The sequence below is a fragment of the Triticum aestivum genome, chromosome 1A (assembly GCF_018294505.1).
Source record: "Triticum aestivum cultivar Chinese Spring chromosome 1A, IWGSC CS RefSeq v2.1, whole genome shotgun sequence".
Classification (NCBI taxonomy): Eukaryota; Viridiplantae; Streptophyta; class Magnoliopsida; order Poales; family Poaceae; genus Triticum; species Triticum aestivum.
In genome coordinates, this window is record NC_057794.1 from 428,149,058 (window position 1) to 428,171,674 (window position 22,617).

The window sequence follows — 22,617 nt, forward strand, 5'->3', positions numbered from 1 at the left end:
TTATGTAACCTCTAAAAAACGATGCAGGTAACCAAATGCATCCTTGGTCTCGAACTTTAACAGTATGTCAAGTGCACCTAGCTCGGGACACGACCAAACTAAGTTTTAATGCCTTGGCCAGTTGGCCTACAGCGTGGACTTGGGCTCCATGCTGACATTGGCATGTCTATTTACAGAAATCATTATTATAGAAAATATTCACAAATCAAGTTGAATTTAATAGAGATGACATAACCATTATGAAAATATTTCAAAATCTCGTCCATAACATATGACAGAATGAGAATTATCAAACATGATATGACATGTGGATGGTCTTTTAGTGTCATGATCGGGATAGTGAGGCGACGACGTCATAAAGTTAATAATGTCCTCCCCACCCTATCCCCGCTCTGATGATGCACCGAGTGTCGACAAAGGTCGCGTGGAGTTGTGTTTCCAACGGATCTGTTTCGATCTGGTCGGCCTTGGTCTCCAACGGAATCATCTAGGCTTAGTCGATCATCTTAGTCGTTGGTGTGTTTGCGTGTATAGTCTTTTTGATTTAGATTCTTCTTCATCGGTGACAAACCGTTGTTCCGATATGTTGGGCTTTGTGGTTTTTGCATGACAATCTCTCGACTGTTAATTATAATATGGTTTGTTTTTTTCGATGCGGGCAACGCGCCTTCGACTCTTTCAAGTGTTTTTTTTAGTAAAAGGCGAAAGAATAGTTCGCTTTGTGCTCACCACGCAGCTGCGTGACTCTTTCAAGTGTTTGTAGTTGTGAAGATGGTTATTATTATGATATTATCAATACATTCTTTCAAGGGTTTGTAGTCGTGCAGATGGTTATTATTATCAATACATTGGAGGATGTTTTTCTTAAAGTGTTTAACCTTTTTCAGAGACAAATTCTGCAAATCAACTGCAGACTCCACCGCGCCGTCGGCTCACTCGCCGCGCCACGCGGCAAAAAACATAAATTTGACCTCAGGACGAAACTATTTCACAAACTAAACTATGTTTGAAAGTATTTTACCCAGCTGACCTCTAATGTGCAGCGCCCAACAGCAAGGCGCTACACTCTTACTATGCAGCGCCTAACACACAGGCGCCACACTGTGCTGTAAGGAGTTGCACTACACTGTGTAGCGCCTAACTGTAAGGAGTTGCACAGTAAAGTGCAGCGCCTTACTGTTGGGAGCTGCATAAAAGAGTCAGCAGTGTAAAATATTTTCAAAAACAGTTTAGTTTGTAAATATTTTTGCTTTGAGGTTAAATTTGTCAATTCTGCCGCGCCACGCAGGACAACGGATAAGTAACAGACGCTTGCTTGGCTTGTCGGCTTCCGGCACCAAGCACCTCTGATCCGCCGGGGCCGCAAAGCAATGGCCGCCGCAGCGGCAGCAGCAGGCGCGGCATCCTCCCTTGTCCCCTCCACTTCCCAGCGCCGCCTCCCCTTCCGTCCCACCCCGACCCGCCAACCCCTCCTAGCCGCCAACAAGACCCTGACGCTCTCCCCGAAGCCACCCCGCCTCCTGCACCCCCTCGCCGCGTCCCCCTCCTCTCCGCCTCCGCCTGAGGATGCTGAGCCAACCGACCCCGTCAAGCTCGCCTTCGCCCGCGCCGCCGCCTACAAGAAGGAGAGGGCTGATCCCAAGCCACCGCCACCGCCACCGTCGCCTCCCCCTCCGCCGCAGCCTTCCGCGAAGGAGTCCAGCGGCAGCAAGGAGGCCTTCGAGCGGGCGCTGGAGTACAGGAACGGCAACGGGGGAGGACTGGACGGCGGCTCCTCGCTTCTCAATCCGTCGCCGACTTTCGGTGAGTAGAGCCGCCAAGGCTCTCGCTAACTTGGTTGGTTCGCGTCGTCTCAGGACGCGCTCTGCAGGGTGCAGAAGTCGTTTGCAATCAGGACATAGTAGAAACTGTTGAAATCAAAAGGAAATGGGTGCGTGTTTTGAATAGAAGCGTGTTAGCCGCTAAATCGAGGTGTCAAAGCCTCATTCTGTTCTTATGATCGCTCGTTATGTGTTGCTTATGAAAATGTGGTCGGAGCTGAGGATTAAGGGTGTTTTAAAGCATGATTATTAAAATGTTGGTTGGAGTGGAGGCCTTTGCCATTGTGGTGAGGTACTTGCAAAGTTTCTCTATCTTTCTGTAATGATTCCAGTTCTGTTTGTGCCAGAGAGTTAAAAGTATATTGGCATATCATCTGAATTCTGGAACAGCAAACCACGATGCCGTTTAATTTGTTTCGGTACTGGCCAAAAAAGAAAAGAAAAATCCAGTACTGATCGCTTCAATATCAGATCCCCCACATTAACAGTTAACTGCTCTTTAAATTCGCACAAATAATTGATTCTTTTATTTTATTTTTCCTATTTCAATAGCTACCATGGTTTGTTCTATTTGCAGGCCAAAGCACGTTTACTAGTAAAGAGGGTGCATTTGGCAAAGTGGCAAAGAAAAAGGGAGGGTATGCGTACGATGAGACCGACTTTTTGGGCCTCGGTTTCTTTGAGAAAAAACGTTATCAAGGTCCACCACCAGGGCTGTCTCAAGGAATTGATCCTTTTTCAAATGAAGATTTTCCTGAGGTGGAGATAGTAGTTGGCGACCCTAGTAAATTTGGGAAGTCTCGTCGTTCAACTGAAAATCAACCTGTAGATGCTAGCGAGTCTGAGGAAACTTCGCGTTCAAAAGACGGCAAACAAAATGAAGATAGCAAGCTTGAGGAAACACCGCTTTCAACTGTTACTGAACCTGAAGATGATGAAAACTCAGAGTCCTACAAACCCAGGGTTACAACGTGGGGAATGTTTCCACGGCCACAAAATATTTCAAAGGCGGTAAGATCAAACAATTTCCTATCCCACTAGTTTTAAAGGATGCTGCAATTATTATTATCTTTGAACCGGGTTATCCCCCTTTCAGCTGTTACACTGAGCAGTGATTAGAGTGGAATGATAGAATACGATGAAATGCATAATATCTATGTGCCAATTACTCTGAATATTCTTGTAACTTTGCTCGGAGAAAGTGAGAACCATTTGTTATGACTTGACTTCGGTGTCTGAACCTAAGGATTTTCTGGAGGCACATCTATCTCTTTGAACAAAAACTTGTTGAAGTCATGGTAAATTGGTAATGTTACTGTAAACAATTTCTGGTCAGCATATTTAGTGTTAATCCATTGGAAGTATTCACTATGACGAAATGGGAAATTATTCAGTGTAATATTGTTTTTACAGGATAACCATTCATCACAAAATATAATTTGAACAGTCATATTGGTGCACAATGTTTGATTCTAGTTCTGGACATTTCATATGCCTTGTTAAGGACAACATGACATCATCCACTATGGCTCTAGGCCACTGTCCAAGAACCACATATAAGGAGTAGGAATTATGCAATGCACATCACATATATTTGGGCTGGTTTAGACTTTTAACAATTTTTTAGGTATTTCCATGTCTGAAATACAAGATAAAAACACTTCTAAAATTTTCTTGCTATCTACACTGCTTCCTTCTTGTTTGATTGATATACTAGGAAAAACATCTGAAATACAGTTGAAACTTATTCTGTAGTGATTGTGCTCTTTTGCACATTTCCTTGGCTTGTTCTATACATGTTTCAAAATAGTTTCCTTTGTAAAACCATTAGCAATTTATTTGATATAATTCAATTAGGAATATAGGCTCGTAGTAGTGCTACCTTTTCCCAGTTTTGATATTTCCTTACTTCCTCATTAGTATGGTGGTGGAAGAAATATAAGCCTTGGTGGAGAGACCCTAAGTGCTGAAGAGAAAGCAGCTAAAGATAAACGTACCAGAGAACTACTAGCTGCATATATTGGTGGAAAAAACAAGACACTCGATGCAAAAACAATGGCAGAGTGCACCAAGGTACATGACTGAAACATCATTCCATGTAAATTAACCGGCAGTGGTTTGTTTATTAAGTACCCGTGAACACTATATGTGTGGGTTTTCCTGTGTCAATCGAGGAGCCTTTAAATTTTTTGATCGGCACTTTGTATCTGTATACTTGCAGGATATCCTGTATCTATTTGTGGTTGAATAGAGAACCTATACATATTTATTTTTTCATGAATTAACTTCTGATCAACAAACCAAGTATTTTCTTGCTAGCAACCTTTTTGTAGATAATAGAAGCTTCTTACTCCGGGCTCTGCACCAATAAAATTCACACAACCATTTTTTGGATAGCGAACGTGGTGGCAGCGATGTATAGTAGGAAAAATATTAGATGTTGTTTGGTAATATTAGAATCCGTCTAGTGATAAATCAGAATAATAGGTAATAAGGAAGTTCAGGTGGAGGTTATTAAATAATCGGTGCAAAATAATTTTTTGTAGAGCATGGATAACTGCTAGTTTCTCATTGGAAAATTGTTGATGATTTGGCAAGCTAATCAGTGTAGTATATGCATTAGTTAATTTTCTTCTGCTCTGAGATAAACCATATGGATATTGTTTGTTAATGAATATGTTTTGCTTTTCTAAGATCATATCCAGGTTTTGAAGTCAATTGCCACATTCTCCTTTTGAACCCCGTGTTAATCCATATGGATATACCTATTACTACTTCTTTAATGTCATGGGCTTTTGATGTTTTCATACTTTGGTTTACGATAATGATTTTTATATTTTGCATGTTTAAGGCATTGAAGGAAGGTGACGAACTTATGAATGCTGGAAGGCTGAAACAAGCTTTGCCTTATTATGAAAAAGTGATGCAGGCTGCGGACTTTAAGGTAAATGTTATCATTAAATAAATGTTGGCTTGTGGTAATTAAGTGGACCTCTCTTCTGCACTCTTTTTAATTGTGAGAAAGCCAATATTGTTGCTGTTTTAGTTCCGAATCACAGTAATAGCACATCATAGCCCTTCCATTTTATGCTCGAGTACGTTAGACAATAAAATTGCACCCTTGTGACAAAGCTTGCTGCACCTAGCATGGACAACTTGCAGAAAGTCCTGTCCTCTACAGCAAATTGCCCCTTCATGCTAGGCAGATCCATCCGACTTCTATCTGTGCGCTGGGTCTATCTCCAATTTAATTTACATCTACGCAGATCCACGCTCTTATATTTCTTTACAGAGGGAGTACATATATAGTCCTTATTTTTGCACTAGAACTACTATGGATATTAGTTTTGACTATTTTGTTAGGACATAGCATCTGAAGGAATGCAAGTGCAGTTGCTGTAGATACTTAAAAGTAAGCAGCATCATGTCGTTGTATGCTCTGCTTCAGTTCAGATACGAAACCTCTGTATTTTGTCACACAGATGCTCCTTGTAATATGCCTGTATTCCTGCTTCATTGTGGTGTCCTTGTCGTATCTTTTACTCAAAGTAAGTTACATGCAGACCGAACTTCATGGATTGGCTGCGCTCCAGTGGTCCATCTGTCTGGATTCACTCTGCAGGTACCCTTTGCTCCCTTTGTCCTTTCCTGCATGGCCGTTCAATTCATCAATCATGCATGTTTTTCCTGTTAAGGTGCAAACGCGATGCAATATTCCAATCCCCTGAACAAACCTACTATATATTTGGCTCTCCTGTTTTGGACCTGGTGTTTTCTATGGTTTACTACGATTACTGTGTGTGTGAATCCATGTTCTGGTGTGCAGATTTTTCGCATGCATGCAATGAATTTTTGAGTTAAGCTGCACATGAACATAAACATGCACCAATACTGTCAGTCTGTTACAATCTCCATATTTCTGTTCTTTTGAAACTTATCTGTGTGGTTCTCTCATTTCCGGATGTATTTTCCATGGAATATCTATCTTGCTTGGGCAGGTCCAAGGAAGCCATGGGCATGTATAGCAAGCTCAAGTACCACCCAAACGATCGAGTCAGCAAGAAGGCAAAGATGTTCATGTTCAGCTTTCAGGTAAGCGTCTCACTCAAACTGCTCATGCAACGTCTCCCCCGCCCTTTCAAACAAGACCCAGAACAACATTTCCTTGGTCTCTCCTGTCATGCGAAGGCGGCGGACTTCCTGAAGGTCGACGGCGTGCCGATGCCGCGCGACACGGGCTACGAGGGGTACTTCGACCAGTTTGGCGGGCAGAGGAACTACTACGCGAACCCGGACGAGCCCGAGGTCGGGATCCGGGAGATCATCCCGTACATGCTCTTTCTCGTCTCCCCGATTTTCTTCGTCGCTTTCATCGCTTTGAGAAAGTCCTTGATGCTGTAAGAAAGCAACGGGAAGCGTATGCTAGTTCACAGCTTCATTGTCTCATAGTATGCTGATGTTCATCTTTGCTCGCTGCCTTTTGGGGCCTCGCGTTGCTCGAGTTCATTTGTGATTTGTGTGCATGCGATCAAAGCCCGATAACCCGTAGGATCGACGCTACGGTGTGCCCAGTGAAAGAAATGTGTGTGTGTGTGTGTTTCGGCGCTGCAGGTGCGGGACGCCTTGCTAAACTTGTAGCGTGTGGAAAGATGTGAGTGATGTGCGTCCTGTCTGTGCTTTGTGGAACATGAGCGTCGGCAAATTGAAAGGTGGGCCTGTTTCTGACTGAAATAACAAAAGGTGGCACCGGCGGAACGGAAGATCTAGTCGTTTCCAATTGAACGGCGTCGATGAAATTCGAGCCTGATTCGGAAGCTTCGTTGGCGCGGCAAAGAAAGAAGCCACAGGCAGCAGGGGCAACACGGAAAATGCAGCCGAGTAAGTAGTGGTTCAGTACCCGATTTCAGACAGGCGGTGGAGTAGTCTATAAACTACGAGCAGTAGCAGCAGCAGTATGTATATACAAGCCCACAAAGCGTGACGCGCTATATGCCGTCTCCGAGAAACATGAGCCAGTGGGGGCGGATTTCGCACCCACCAATTGGATTCCTATATGCATCCTTCCACCCCCTTTTTTGAGGAAATTCTGCGTCTTTTTACCTTGGTTTATGGAAGAAATTACTCTACTCACTCGAGAAAGTTGAGCTGCAGCAGACAGATAGGGTGTTGATTTGGGCCGGACCACACGGGGTAGTACCTATCAGTATCTAATATCTATCGACCCACACACACCACCTTTACAACCGACCACGGGTTGGGCTGGCCCACGCCGCACAAGAACCTGCCGTTCTCATCCAATTATGTGGCACGTGTCCCCATGCCGCAAGCCACACGAGCTTGCCGTCCCTGCAACTGCAACTCTGCAAGTCGCCCTCCTCCTTCTCAGCTCCTTTCCCCACTTGCGCTATCCTTCTCTCCCGATCCTTCGCTTCGAAGAATACACACACGTATTAGGTCAGAATCAGATGTATGTATCTCGTGACAAAATGTCCTGACCCAGTTTGGTCAAATTCGTACCACAGAGCTCATGTTGTTATAGTCTATTTTATTTAGTTTGAAAGATAAGCCACGCATCCGCCAAAAGTGTGTAGTAGTACATACTAGTACATACCACGGGGATGGGGATGGGGATGATATACAGTGGAATAGAACGGAACGGAAATGGAACAGTGGGTGTGGGGTCTGAAAGTCATTGAGCCTTTTAGGACGGTTTGACAAAGCTACACCCACATACAGTACACTTGGTTGGCTGCTGCTTTCTTGGCTTGGACGCGCAACATCGGCAGGCACAGGACCGGCACCATCCATTTCACCCCCCACCTTGGTTAACTTTACGGGCAGAGTGCTTAGTGGCCTAATGATCGAGAGCAAATGGATTTGAATGGAGCCTTTCGTACACTACTAGTAGTAGTACGCCTCAACGGACGGATTGTTAACTCTGAGCGCATGGCGTCGTCCTAGAGGCTAGAGGCTAGAGATGACCTAAACTTTTGCACGGGCATCGTTGTTCAAAACTTAGGCATAGTCCAATGTATACCTCGGCGATGAACACACAGTCCTTTTTAGTACTCCGTCCTAGAAGAAACAGTTGCCCGCGGATCGGAGTAGCCGTTGGAGCTGGACTTGACTTGACAGATAGGATAGCGCCAGCAGGCAGGCAGAAGCCACCACCAGCGCAAACAGTAGCCCAGCCCAGCCCAGCCCAGCCGCAATTACCACCACACAGACACGCAGCGCAGAGGAGGCGCACGAAATCAAACTACCCCAGCAGCGTCAACAAATTTCCGTCAGAAGAGGCCCCAGCCCAAAAGCTGCCAGTCCTGCCGCTGCCGGTGGTGTCAGGGTACAACCAGCCGCTAGTAGCTTTGTCTCAAAAAAAAAAAACCAGCCGCTAGTAGCCAAAGCCGAGCCCGAGCGCGGCAGGCTGGCTTTCCTTTGAAAATCAACAAAGCCAACTAGCCGTTGCGCCCTGCCCTGCCCTGCCCAGCGCACGAGCGCTGGCGATCGTCTCTCTCTCGAGCCCGCTGCGCGTACGCTCCGCCCCAGGCCGCGACCGCGACCGCCAGCGCGCATTCATTTACGCCTCCCTCGCTCCTCGCGCCCCGGCCGTGTGCGTCTCGGCTCATCTGGACCCGACGCTCCCATGTTCGGGGGCATCCAGTCAAAACGCTGGCTCCAACGACGCCAACGGCCCGACGGACGGCCTGCTCGGTCCTAGTCGTAGGCGGTACGGCCGGTGAGCGTCGGCGCCAGAGGCGAGGGCGACGTGACGCCCCGCGTGGTTTTCGTTGCTCCGTCCGTCGGCCCGGGCATGCCTGCTCACGGTGCTGTTTGCACTGTGGGAGTAGGACGCGGCCGGTCCTTTGCCGTGTTGGTTGGCTGGCTAGCTGGTTGGTGAGATAAGTTGAGACCATCTTTATCCCAAAGGCGAGTTAATTAAGACCATCATCACCGCATCTCAGAAAGAAGAAAGAAACACCATCATCACCGCATGAATGTGGCAGTGGCAGGATTGTGCTGATGACGCTTTGTCCTACTACTAGACGTGCCGATCACACACACCGTACGGTGCTCCCTTCCTTTCCCCTTTTTCGAGAATGATGAATACCGGAGGTGCCATCTTTTACTGCGTTCTTCTTCTTGGAGCGTGATGCGGCCATCCGTTCCTTCCGTCCACGCTTCTTGATTACACAGTGCCATCAGTCTAGCCCTCGATCGCAACGAACCAAATGCTGCTAGTACAGAATCAACGACGCCAGTGTTGTTGATTTCGGCGGGTTTATCTTATCTAAATCTAAATCTAAATCTAAACCAACGTGGTTCACCTCGCGGAACCAAACTCGCTGTCGCCCACGCTATCACCGGATTTAAAATTCGCTAAGTCTGTCTGTGCTTGTCCCGTCCAGCCACCTTGGCATGCCAGCAATTTTGGAGGTTTGCCCGGGGTTCAACTTTAAACTATGCACATATCAGCTGGTCGTTAGGGCCGGGCTCGTGAAAAGGACGTGCCATCCAAGCATCAAGGCTGCGAGCGAGCACCTAATATTCTCTTGCCAGTTTTGAGTCCACGGGCGAAGATTGCGAGCTGAAGCGATTGAATATTGTTATATATATCCCGGTTGTCATTTTGTTTTGTGCATTGGTCGGCCGGAGATAAGTTAGGTCCACGTGCGCGTCACGCGTTGGATGGAAGTACATCCACGCGACCCGATCATTACATCCGTCCAAGAAATGACCATGCGGATTGAGATGATGATGACGACTGACGAAGGGTGATGAGCGCTTTATTCCTCACCTCTTGATGATTGGTTCATTTTTATGATCATCAGATTCAAGCACAGAGAGCAGAGAGAGCCGACCAGAGACTACGGCTGATCTTATGGATAAGACGTTAAAGTTCTGGGGTAGAGCTTCCTCCCCTCGATCTTTGCGAGCGAGTCCGTGGATTTGCCTCCTCTCTTTCTGCCACTTTGATGGATGGTAATGGGGAGGAGAATTCTAATGTCTCGACTCTAACTAATAGATATAGGTTAGTGTTTTAATCCTCGCAGGGACAAACATTCAAAAGGATGGTGACATTTTATTTTTTGAGTCGGTCTTTCAGGCTTCAGTCCGCCTTGAGTTCGTTTGTGAAGGATGGATTAGATGGAGCTCCAAGTAGATTCTTTCGTCTCGGTGAGGTTAGGGTTTCTGACCGTGCTTACATGACGACGAGATTTGATATCGGGTTCTTCAGATCGATTGAAGGGTTCAACGATGACTGCGGTTCCGAGGCGTTCATCCTTAGGGACACATGCACGAAGAGCCCGCGGCTGTCATTAACAATGTCAGGTCAGCTATAGCATGGAAGCTGCGACCTCGGTGTAGTTTTTGCTATAATTGAGATTCTCTGTACTTCTAGTAAATCTTTATAATTGATTTGGATCCATTTTATAAAAATAAATTCATGATGCATCTTCTGGAAAGCCAAATAGACATTTTCAATGAAAAACTAGAGAAAATTAATGCCATGGGCAGATGGCAGACCAGTCTCGGGATGATGGAGATAAAGGGCTGTCTTGGGCCCTCGTATCAAAGAATAAGACTACCCATAGTGGGAGTAATTAATGAGAAAAAAAAAAGCATCTGGTAACATAATATGCTAGACACACTACGAGTAACTTCACATATACCAAAACAAGATGAGTCTACGACCTAATAAATAGTGTTGGATGACACCACACACATGTTACTATCCATTATAGAGGTAGTAACATAGACTAGTAACATCAGCATGTTACCAGTCTAGGGGCTGTTTGGTTCCCAGCCACACCTTGCCACACTTTGCCACACCTCACCTTAGGCAAGTTTGATCAAGTTAGGTATGTGTTTGGTTCTAGCCACACCTAAGGCAAGAATGTTTTTATGAGCAGTGAACCTCACATCTCATAGACACAAAAAGTGTGGCAAGATTCCCTTAGGCAAGCCAAAGTGTGGTTAACAATTTGAGCAACTCAACTAACGCAAGTGTGGAAAGTATGGCAAAAATCATGTGGCGATATATGGCAAATATAGTCACAATCCAAACAGCCCCTAAGTTGCTCCCCACTATGTGTAGTCTAAATGAGTAGAGTACATTGATATTACGAGAAAAACAGAGCCTGCAATAATATATGAGATAATCCCGAGGCCCGACCACAGATCTTATTGGTGTTTACATTTCCACTCATGGAATATGTTTTCCTCCAAATTTTATGTTCAAGAACCATTGCAATTACAACACGGAAATATAAACTTAACTATCAACATGAAAATAGAATGATAACATATGTATTATTGCCTCTATGACATATTTTCAGGAGTCTTTAAGTTGCACCAGAGTCAATAATCAAGTCAATACATAAGCTCCTAACACCTATAACATTCTGATGTTGCTGATGCTTTGCTTGTGGTAGAGGCTTCGGCAATGAATCTAATGTATTCAGATCCATGTGTATTTTGCATACCTTATGTCTCCACATTTTACCAAATCTCGAATAAGATGGAGTTTGGCGTCGTACATGTTTGGATTTCTGGTGGGACATTGGTTCCTATGCCCAGGCTATGGCGCCATTGACGGTGCAGAAAACTACCAGATCCCTCGGTAGGGTAGTGAGTGTAGCCGGAAGTACCATAGAGGAGTTCGCACTATAAGTTTACCTAGATTCAGGCCCTCGTCGTTTCACGACATGCGCGTAGTGTACGATAACCCTTCTACAATTCATTCTAAGCCATCATATGCACCGATTTTGACTTGCGACTTTTTGTCAAGCAGGGTTGCCTGGCTCCTACATGTATCCCTTACGTTTCCGCACATTCAGCTAAGGGTGTAATGGAAGCACCTCTATGATTGTTACTTCTAGGGTTAACTTGGTCAAGTATCTCACGTGGGAGAAGTCAAAAGCTACTAGTCACAATGCACAGAATAGGTCGGCATGAAGGAAGTGAAAATCAAAAGTACCCTTGAGGTTACATGTAGTTGGAAGCATGGAAATATTCTCCTTGGAATAGACGAGCTCATGGTCAAAATTCCCAATTGTAAAGATAGTAATATGGTTGTAGGAGCCGTTGGAGGGTCGTTTACGCCAAAACTAGTCGCATCTTGGTTCACTTATGTTTAGACTAATAATGTTTACTACACAACTTTATTCTTGTAGACTCGTGTTGAGCCTTCAAGTGTAGAGTTTTCCCCGTTCCATAGAGGGGTCACTACTTCAGGATGCTGCTAACGTGACACTACGATCAGACACCCTTTGATGAAACTGTGTGCGATGCATTAATCCCAAACAGTGATATAAAAAATTGTCAAAAAAGATGCAAAACGTTTGTGATGAAGAATACATCAAACATGGTTCAGATTTTAGTTGCGTGTGCGATGAGGGGCATACGGCTCAGTTTAATTAATTGTTTGCGATGAGGCAGAACAAAAGAAATGGGCAGCCTGAAGGCGTGTGCGATATACAACATACAGTTCACTCGAATGAACTGTTTGTGATGAGGCGGAACAAAAAAACAGGCGGCCAGATGAAGGTGTGTGATATACGGCATGCAGTTCACTCGGATGAACTATTTGTGATTAGGCAACACAAAAAAATGGTTAGTTAGATCAAAGTGTGTGTGATATACGACATACAGTTCATTCCGATAAATTGTTTGTGTTGAGCAAGAAAACAGAAACGTTTCACATAAACAAGATGTGTGTAATACGCGACAAACATCCAATTACATAGGTGGCTAGTACACACATGACATTTCCACACACCAAATTAAACTATTACATGCATAATTAGCTAGGATAAATGATCATCTGATCATCATCTAATTCTTGTGCTAGCTCGATGTTCCTTCTATACTAAGTTTCCATTAATTGATGGCATTTTATGAACACGCCACCGTTTCCTGTCACCCATCGATATTGCCCATAAACCTAAGCGGCGCGCGACGCACGGAGGCAACAAGCGCAGCCTGTAGCACATCCACCTTTTCCAAGCATGCCAACCCACCAAAGCGCCGCCTCTGCCATCAACCTCGTCGACGAGGAAAACGAGAAGGCGACATGGCCCGTCAAGGCCGAGGCGCTCCCCGGCAACGCGATGGACGGCGCCGTGATGCGCGTCATCACCAGAGTTGAGCATACCCTTGGCGCATGGTGCTTCAGCGCCGCGGATCAAGATAGGCATGTCAGTGCCGAGAGGCTACAACTCACCGCACAACATGATCGATGGTGCACCGCAGAGCAAGCTAGGCGCGTCCGCGCCGATAGGCTGCGGCTCGCCGCACGACGAGACCGTTGGAGCACCGCAGAGCGAGAGGCGCGGCGCGCCACATCGCAAGAGCGGATCCATCGGTGCTTGCCTGCTGATACGTCTCCAACGTATCTATACTTTTTGATTGTTCCATGATATTATATTATCTATTTTGGATGTTTTATATGCATTTATATGCTATTTTATATTATTTTTAGGACTAACCTGTTAACATAGAGCCCAGTGCCAATTTTTGTTTTTTTTCTTGTTTTAGAGTTTCGCAGAAAAGGAATACTAAACGGAGTCCAAACGGAATAAAACCTTAGCGATGATTTTTCTTGGACCAGAAGACACACCAGAGACTTGGAGATCAAGTCGGAGGAGCCACGAGGCGGACACAAGGACGAAGGGCGCGCCCAGGGGGTAGGGCACGCCCCCACCCTTATGGGCCCCTCATGCACCTCCCGACCTAGTTTCTTCGCCTATATATTACCATATATTCCTAAACCAATAGGGAGAGCCACGAAAATAGTTTTCCACCGCCGCAACCTTCTGTACCCGTGAGATCCCATCTATGGGGCCTTTTCCCGCATCCTGTCGGAGGGGGATTCGATCATGATGGACTTCTACATCAACCCTATTGCCCTTCCGATGAAGCGTGAGTAGTTTACCTCAGACCTACGGGTCCATAGCTAGTAGCTAGATGGCTTCTTCTTTCTCTTTGATTCTCAATACCATGTTCTCCTTGATGTTCTTGGAGATCTATTCGATGTAATACTTTTTTGCGGTGTGTTTGCCGAGATCCGATAAATTATGGATTTATGATCAGCTTATCTAGGAATATTATTTGAATCTCCTCTGAATTATTTTATGCATGATTTTATATATTTGTAATTCTATTCGAACTATCAGTTTGGTTTGGCCAACTAGATTGATTTTTCTTGCAATGGGAGAAGTGCTTAGCTTTGGGCTCAATCTTGCGGTGTCCTTTCCCAGTGGCAGTAGGGGCAGCAAGGCGCGTATTGTATTGTTGCCATCGAAGATAAAAAAGATGGGGTTTTCATCATATTGCTTGAGTTAATTCCTCTACATCATGTCTTCTTGTTTAATGTGTTACTACGTTCTTTATGAACTTAATACTTTAGATGCATGCTGGATAGCGGTCGATGTATGGAGTAATAGTAGTAGATGCAGAATTGTTTCCGTCTACTTGACACGGACGTGATGCCTATATTCATGATCATTGCCTTAGATATCGTCATAACTTTGCGCTTTTTTATCAATTGCTCGGCAGTAATTTGTTCACCCACCGTAATATTTTCTATCTTGAGAGAAGCCTCTAGTGAAACTTATGCCCCTCGGGTCTATTTTCCATCATATAAGTTTCCGATCTACAATTTTAGTTTCCAATCTACTTTTTTGCAATCTTTTACTTTCCGATCTATAAACCAAAAATACCAAAAATATTTACTTTATCGTTTATCTATCTCTATCAGATCTCACTTTCACAAGTAACCGTGAAGGGATTGACAACCCCTTTATCGCGTTGTTTGAAAGTTATTTGATTGTTTGTGCATGTGTTCAGTGACTTGTGTGTTGTCTCCTACTGGATTGATACCTTGGTTCTCAAAACTGAGGGAAATACTTAATCTACTTTGCTGGATCACCCTTTCCTCCTCAAGGGAAAAACCAACGCAAGCTCAAGAACTAGCACCTGCTATCGACAGGGCGTCGCAGCTGGCTACACGTCCCGTCAGTCCCCACATTCCTAGCCAGGATTGGGCAGAGGTCCTCTGCGCTGTACTTGCACCAGAGGCCGGCTGCGCTGTGTTGGGCTCTACAGTAGGGTGCATCGACCGTAAATTAAAATTTTCCTACGCGCAGAACAACCAAGAACATGCTAGGGGAGATGGATCACAGATCGTTACCACTAGACGCGCAGTGCCGTGTAGCGGAAGAAGAGTTGGGGCAGCGCGTCTCCTCCTTGTCCGATCTCCCTCGAACAGCCGGTCGTCAGTTCCCACGTACAGGTTCACCGGAGCGGCGCAAGTGCACCGCCTCTAATGGTATCCACGCGTGCAGGAGGAACACCGTGCGGCGAACTGCTAAGTCCGATCACATAGTCGGCAGTTGAGTGGAGGTGGCTATTCGCAACACATGCAAACCCCGGTGACAACACCGAAGTGATCAATCTCATGAGTGTGCCGCACACCCACTTTATATAGGCGTCCATCGCGGGCTCAACACTTGGGCCTCGCACGGACCCTAAAGCCCAAAATCTATTCGGCCTGGATCCGAGTCCAAGTAGGATCACTTCTGACTCATGGAGTCGGACCGGGCCTCACATGTTCCTTCCCTTAAGCGCGCGACCCTTTAGGTTCTCGTGCACTCGGTCGTGATTCATATCATATCTGACTCAGCTGGTCGGTAGCGGCCTCTAGCAAAGTGTGCCGACTCCAAGTGTCCGATGAAGCTGGTTAGGCAAACTCGTACATCACACATCTGTTCCCTTTGCCACACGATATATATTGTCGGGCTCAAGGCGAGTCTTTCATCCTTGTGCTAGCCCGACCTCTTTCTCGTTCCAGTGATGTTGACCACAAACCGGATTATCTCATAATCCTAATCGCATGGCCATGCTTATCTTGGTCGGATCACACGAGGGGCCCAGAGTATATCTCTCCTGATCGGAGGGGCAAATCTCATCTTGCTCGACCATGTCTCTCAACATGGGTCTGGACAAGCCCGTAACCTACCTTTGTAACTACCCAGTCATGGAGTAGCATTTGGTTGGCCCAAAGAAAGTCTGTCACCATCCCGAGTACATGCGCCAACTCAGGTCTTAGGACATAGAACGTATGATGTACTAGAGACTCACAGATGACATATTGTTGCGTCTCATAGTTGGGTCTGTCCGACTCGGACCTTATCTCAACTCGGATCCGACTACATCGAATACGACCAGATCCTTCCGAGTCCATATTATCTGGTTAACATCCAATGCTCCATGGCTAGTGAGACCAAGCCATCGACCGTGTCATATGCTAGTCTAGTCGGCTGCGCGTCCACATAGCCCTTTCGACTAGGGACCTTTTAGGACGTTTGTCATACAATGCATAGTCCCACAAACAAGTCACGTACTTGCTCATACACATCATTGATAATGTCCAAGGACTATCTTTATTCATAAACACATAGGAAATATCATCATACATGATTTCCACTAGGGCATATCTCCATCAGTCTCCCACTTGCACTAGAGTCAATCAAATAGACATCGAATGCCCATAGCTCTAATGTGCCCCTAATGCTTGGATTGTGGAAGCGGCTTAGTCAATGGATCTGCAACATTTGCATCCGTGTGAATTTTGCATAACTCGACATCACCATTCTTTACGATCTTTCATATCAGGTGATATTTCCGATCTATGTGTCTGGTCTTGTGGTGATCCCTTGGCTCCTTGGCTTGTGCGATGGCACCAGAATTATCACAATAAAGGTCCAACAGTTTTATCGAGGCTGGGAAAATACCAAGATCATCCAGAAAGTTCTGGATCCAAACACCTTCCTTTGCAGCTTCACAAGCCGCAATGTATTCGACTTCTGTGGTAGAATTGGCCATCGTATCTTGCTTGGAACTCATCCAGCTCACCGCTCCTCCGTTCATGACATATACGAATCCGGACTGTGATCGACAATCATCTCTGTCGGTTTGGAAACTAGCATCGGCATAACCCCTTACGACGAGATTTTCCTCACCTCCATAAACTAGGAACATCTCTTTAGTCCTTTTCAGGTACTTCAAAATAGCCTTTACCACTGCCCGATGACTCTCACCTGGGTTGGCCTAGTATTACTTGTTAGGCTTATTGCAAAAGCAACATTAGGCCGTGTACATATCATGGCATACATGATGGATCCAATTGCCGAGGCATACGAAATCCGACTCATCCTACTTCGCTCATCAGATGTCGAAGGGCTCAGAGTCTCGCTTAGCCTTATACCATGTGAGACAGGCAAGAACCCTTTCTTGGCCTCACTCATGTTGAACCGCTTCAACACTTTATCTATGTACGTGCTTTGGCTCAAGCCGAGCAGCCTCCTGGATCTATCTCTATAGATCTTGATGCCTAAAATGTAAACTGCCTCACCAAGGTCCTTCATTGAAAACGTGCCATTCAATGATTCCTTGACCGAGTTCAGCATTGAAACATCATTTCCGATCAGTAGTATGTCATTGATGTCTACTACACAACCTTCTTCTTGTAGACGTTGTTGGGCCTCCAAGTGCAGAGGTTTGTAGGACAGTAGCAAATTTCCCTCAAGTGGATGACCTAAGGTTTATCAATCCGTAGGAGGCATAGGATGAAGATGGTCTCTCTCAAGCAACCCTACAACCAAATAACAAAGAGTCTCTTATGTCTCCAACACCCAATACAATGGTAAATTGTATAGGTGCACTAGTTCGGCGAAGAGATGGTGATACAAGTGGTATATGGATAGTAGATAAAGGTATTTGTAATCTGAAAATATAAAAACAGCAAGGTAAAGAATGATAAAAGTGAGCGTAAATGGTATTGCAATGCGTTGAAATAAGGCATAGGGTTCATACTTTCGCTAGTGCAAGTTCCCTCAACAATACTAACATAATTGGATCATAAAACTATCCCTCAACATGCAACAAAGAGTCACTCCAAAGTCACTAATAGCGGAGAACGAACGAAGAGATTATGGTAGGGTACGAAACCACCTCAAAGTTATTCTTTCCAATCAATCCGTTGGGCTATTCCTATAAGTGTCACAAACAACCCTAGAGTTCGTACTAGAATAACACCTTAAGACACAAATCAATCAAAACCCTAATGTCACCTAGATACTCCAATGTCACCTAAGTATCCGTGGGTATGATTATACGATATGCATCACACAATCTCAGATTCATCTATTCAACCAACACAAAGGACCTCAAAGAGTGCCCCAAAGTTCTACCAGAGAATCACGACGAAAACGCGTGCCAACCCCTATGCATAGGTTCATGGGCGGAACCCGCAAGTTGATCACCAAAACATACATCAAGTGAATCACGTGATATCCCATTGTCACCATAGATATCCACGGTAACACATACATCAAGTGTTCTAAAATCTTTAAAGACTCAATCCGATAAGATAACTTCAAAGGGGAAACTCAATCCATTACAAGAGAGTAGAGGGGGGAAGAAACATCATAGGATCCAAATATAATAGCAAAGCTCGCGATACATCAAGATCGTGCCAAATCAAGAACACGAGAGAGAGAGATCAAACACATAGCTACTGGTACATACCCTCAGCCCCGAGGGAGAACTACTCCCTCCTCGTCATGGAGAGCATCGGGATGATGAAGATGGCCACCGGAGAGGGATTGCCCCCTTCGGCAGGGTGCCGGAACGGGTCTAGATTGGTTTTCGGTGGATACGGAGGCTTTTGGCGGCGGAACTCCCGATCTAATCTCCGTTCTAGAAGTTTTAGGGTACGACGATATATATGGGTGCAGGAAGTACGTCGGAGGAGCCGCGGGGGCCCCACGAGGCAGGGGGCGCGCCCTAGGGGGGTGGGCGCGCCCCCACCCTCGTGGGCAGCCCGTGTCTCCCCTGACGTGCACTCCAAGTTCCCTGGGTTGCTTTCCTTCCAAAAATAACTTCTCCAGTTGATTTCATTCCGTTTCGACTTTGTTTGATATTCCTAAACACTGAAATAGGCAAAAAACAACAAATCTGGGCTGGGCCTCCGGTTAATAGGTTAGTCCCAAAAGTAATATAAAGTGGAAAATAAAGCCCAATATTGCCCAAAACAGTAGATAATATAGCATGGAGCAATCAAAAATTATAGATACGTTGGAGACGTATCAAGCATCCCCAAGCTTAATTCCCGCTCGTCCTCGAGTAGGTAAATGATAAAAAGATAATTTTTGATGTGGAATGCTAGTTGGCATAATTTCAATGTAATTCTTCTTACTTGTGATATGAATATTCAGATCCAAAAGATTCAAGACAAAAGTTCATATTGACATAAAGAATAATAATACTTCAAGCATACTAACTAAGCAATCATGTCTTCTCAAAATAACATGGCCAAAAAAAGTTATCCCTACAAAATCATATAGTCTGGCTATGCTCTATCTTCACCACACAAAATATTTAAACCATGCACAACCCCGATGACAAGCCAAGCAATTGTTTCATACTTTTGATGTTCTCAAACTTTTTCAATCTTCACACAATACATGAGCGTGAGCCATGGACATAGCACTATAGGTGGAATAGAATGGTGGTTGTGGAGAGGAAAAAAAGGAGAAGATAGTCTCACATCGACTAGGCGTATCAACGGGCTATGGAGATGCCCATCAATAGATATCAATGTGAGTGAGTAGGGATTGCCATGCAACGGATGCACTAGAGCTATAAGTATATGAAAGCTCAACAAAAGAAACTAGTGGGTGTGCATCCAACTCGCTTGCTCACGAAGACCTAGGGCATTTTGAGGAAGCCCATCATTGGAATATACAAGCCAAGTTCTATAATGAAAGATTCCCACTAGTATATGAAAGTGACAACATAGGAGACTCTCTATCATGAAGATCATGGTGCTACTTTGAAGCACAAGTGTGGTAAAAGGATAGTAGCATTATCCCCTTTTTTTATTTGGCCTTTCTTTTTTTTGGCCTTTTTATGGCCTTTCTCTTTTTTGGGACAATGCTCTATTGAATGATGATCATCACACTTCTATTTATTTACAACTCAATGATACAACTCGATACTAGAACAAAGTATGACTCTATATGGATGCCTCCGGCGGTGTACCGGGATATGCAATGAATCAAGAGTGACAAGTATGAAAGAATCATGAACAGTGGCTTTGCCACAAATACTATGTCAACTACATGATCATGCTAAGCAATATGACAATGATGAATGTGTCATGATGAATGGAATGGTGGAAAGTTGCATGGCAATATATCTCGGAATGGCTATGGAAATGCCATAATAGGTAGGTATGGTGGCTGTTTTGAGGAAGGTATATGGTGGGTGTATGGTACCGGCGAAAGTTGCGCGGTACTAGAGAGGCTAGCAATGGTGGAAGGGTGAGAGTGCGTATAATCCATGGACTCAACATTAGTCATAAAGGACTCACATACTTATTGCAAAAATCTATTAGTTATCAAAACAAAGTACTACGAGCATGCTCCTAGGGGGATAGATTGGTAGGAAAAGACCATCGCTCGTCCCCGACCGCCACTCATAAGGAAGACAATCAATAAATAAATCATGCTCCGACTTCATCACATAACGGTTCACCATACGTGCGTGCTACGGGAATCACAAACTTCAACACAAGTATTTCTCAAATTCATAACCACTCAACTAGCATGACTCTAATATCACCATCCTCATATCTCAAAACAATTATCAAGCATCAAACTTCTCATAGTATTCAACACACTCATAAGAAAGTTTTATTATTCTTGAATACCTAGCATATTAGGATTTTAAGCAAATTACCATGCTATTTAAGACTCTCAGAATGATATAAGTGAAGCATGATAGTTCATCTATTTCTTCAAAATAAAACTACCACCATGCTCTAAAAGATATAAGTGAAGCATTAGAGCAAATGACAAACTACTCCGAAAGATATAAGTGAAGATCAATGAGTAGTCGAATAATTATGCAACTACGTGAAGGCTCTATAACATTTAGTAATTTCAGATCTTGGTATTCTATTCAAACAGCAAGCAAAGCAAAATAAATTGACGCTCCAAGCAAAACACATGTCATGTGGCGAATAAAAATATAGCTCCAAGTAAAGTTACCGATGAACGAAGACGAAGGAGGGGATGCCTTCCGGGGCATCCCCAAGCTTAGTCTCTTGGTTGTCCTTGAATATTACTTGGGGTGCCTTGGGCATCCCCAAGCTTAGGCTCTTACCACTCCTTGTTCCATAGTCCATCGAATCCTTACCCAAAACTTGAAAACTTCACAACACAAAACTTAAAGTAAAAAACTCGTAAGCTCCGTTAGTATAAGAAAATAAATCATCACTTCAAGGTACTGTAATGAACTCATTATTTATTTATATTGGTGTTAAACCTACTGTATTCCAAGTTCTCTATAGTTTATAAACTATTTTACTAGCCATAGATTCATCAAAATAAGCAAACAACACATCGAAAACAGAATCTGTCAAAAACAGAACAGTCTGTAGTAATCTGTATCAAACGTATACTTCTGGAACTCATAAAATTATAAAATAAATTTCTTGACCTGAGTAATTTATCTATTAATCATCTGAAAAAAGAATTAACTAAATATCACTCTCCAAATAAAAATGGCAGAAATTCTCGTGAGCGCTAAAGTTTCTGTTTTTGACAGCATGATCAACAAGACTTTCCCCAAGTCTTCCCAAAGGTTCTACTTGGCACAAACACTAATTAAAAGCATAAAACAACATATAAACAGAGGCTAGATGAATTATTTATTACTAAACAGGAGAAAAAAATCAAGGAATAAAAATAAAATTGGGTTGCCTCCCAACAAGCGCTATCGTTTAACGCCCTAGCTAGGCAGGATGATTTCAATGATGCTCATATAAAAGATAAGAATCGTAACATAAAGAGAGAATCATGAAGAATATGACTAGCACATTTAAGTCTAACCCACTTCCTATGCATAGGGATTTTGTGAGCAAACAACCTTTGGAAACAAGAATCAACTTGCATAGGAAGGTAAAACAAGCATAACTTCAAAACTTTACGCACATAGAGAGGAAACTTGATATTATTGCAATTCCTACAAGCATATGTTCCTCCCTCATAATAATTTTCAGTAGCATCATGAATGAATTCAACAATATAACCAGCACCTAAAGCATTCTTTTTATGATCTACAAGCATAGAATTTTTACTACTCTCCACATAAGCAAATTTCTTCTCAGTCGGAATAGTGGGAGTATCATAAGAGACTTGAATACTATAAATTGTTTCCACATTAAAAGAGTAATGTTCAGAGAAAGCATACTCATAATCATGACAAGTTTTATAAATATAATCATCACTACTCTTTATAGCATAAGTTTAATCACAATAATCATCATAAGTAGCAACTTTGTTCTTATCATAACAACTTTGCATATCAAAACTTGGAAGACTAAAAATATCATCATTAATAAACATAGCATCCCCAAGCTTGGGACAAACATTAATTGCAGCAAATATATTCTCAAAAACATCATCTTCATCAAACATAGCATCCCCAAGCTTGGGCCTTTTCATATCATAAGCATAATCACTCTCATCATTAATTGTATGAATAGCACCAATAGTATAGCAATTATCATATTCTTCCAAGCAAGTTCCAAAAAGATTTTCAAGATCATAAGAAGTATCGTTATCTTCCACAATTATATTTTCATGAGGCACAATAGTAATAGGAGCAGCATTATTTGGAAGAGATATCTTTTTACCTCTCTTCCTTTTTCTTTTCCTCTTCTTCACCA

At 43.8% G+C, this 22,617-nt stretch overlaps 1 protein-coding gene across 1 annotated transcript; it reads left to right on the plus strand.

The window, feature by feature from the left end:
• The first annotated feature begins 1,320 nt into the window (after window positions 1–1,320).
• Window positions 1,321–6,353, plus strand: LOC123053912 (uncharacterized). Its single transcript, XM_044477534.1, has 7 exons — window positions 1,321–1,803; window positions 2,398–2,831; window positions 3,741–3,893; window positions 4,672–4,764; window positions 5,384–5,442; window positions 5,819–5,912; window positions 6,009–6,353. Exons 1-7 carry the CDS (start codon window positions 1,371–1,373, stop codon window positions 6,219–6,221), a joined length of 1,479 nt encoding a protein of 492 aa, XP_044333469.1. The 5' UTR covers window positions 1,321–1,370; the 3' UTR covers window positions 6,222–6,353.
• The last annotated feature ends 16,264 nt before the right edge of the window (window positions 6,354–22,617 follow it).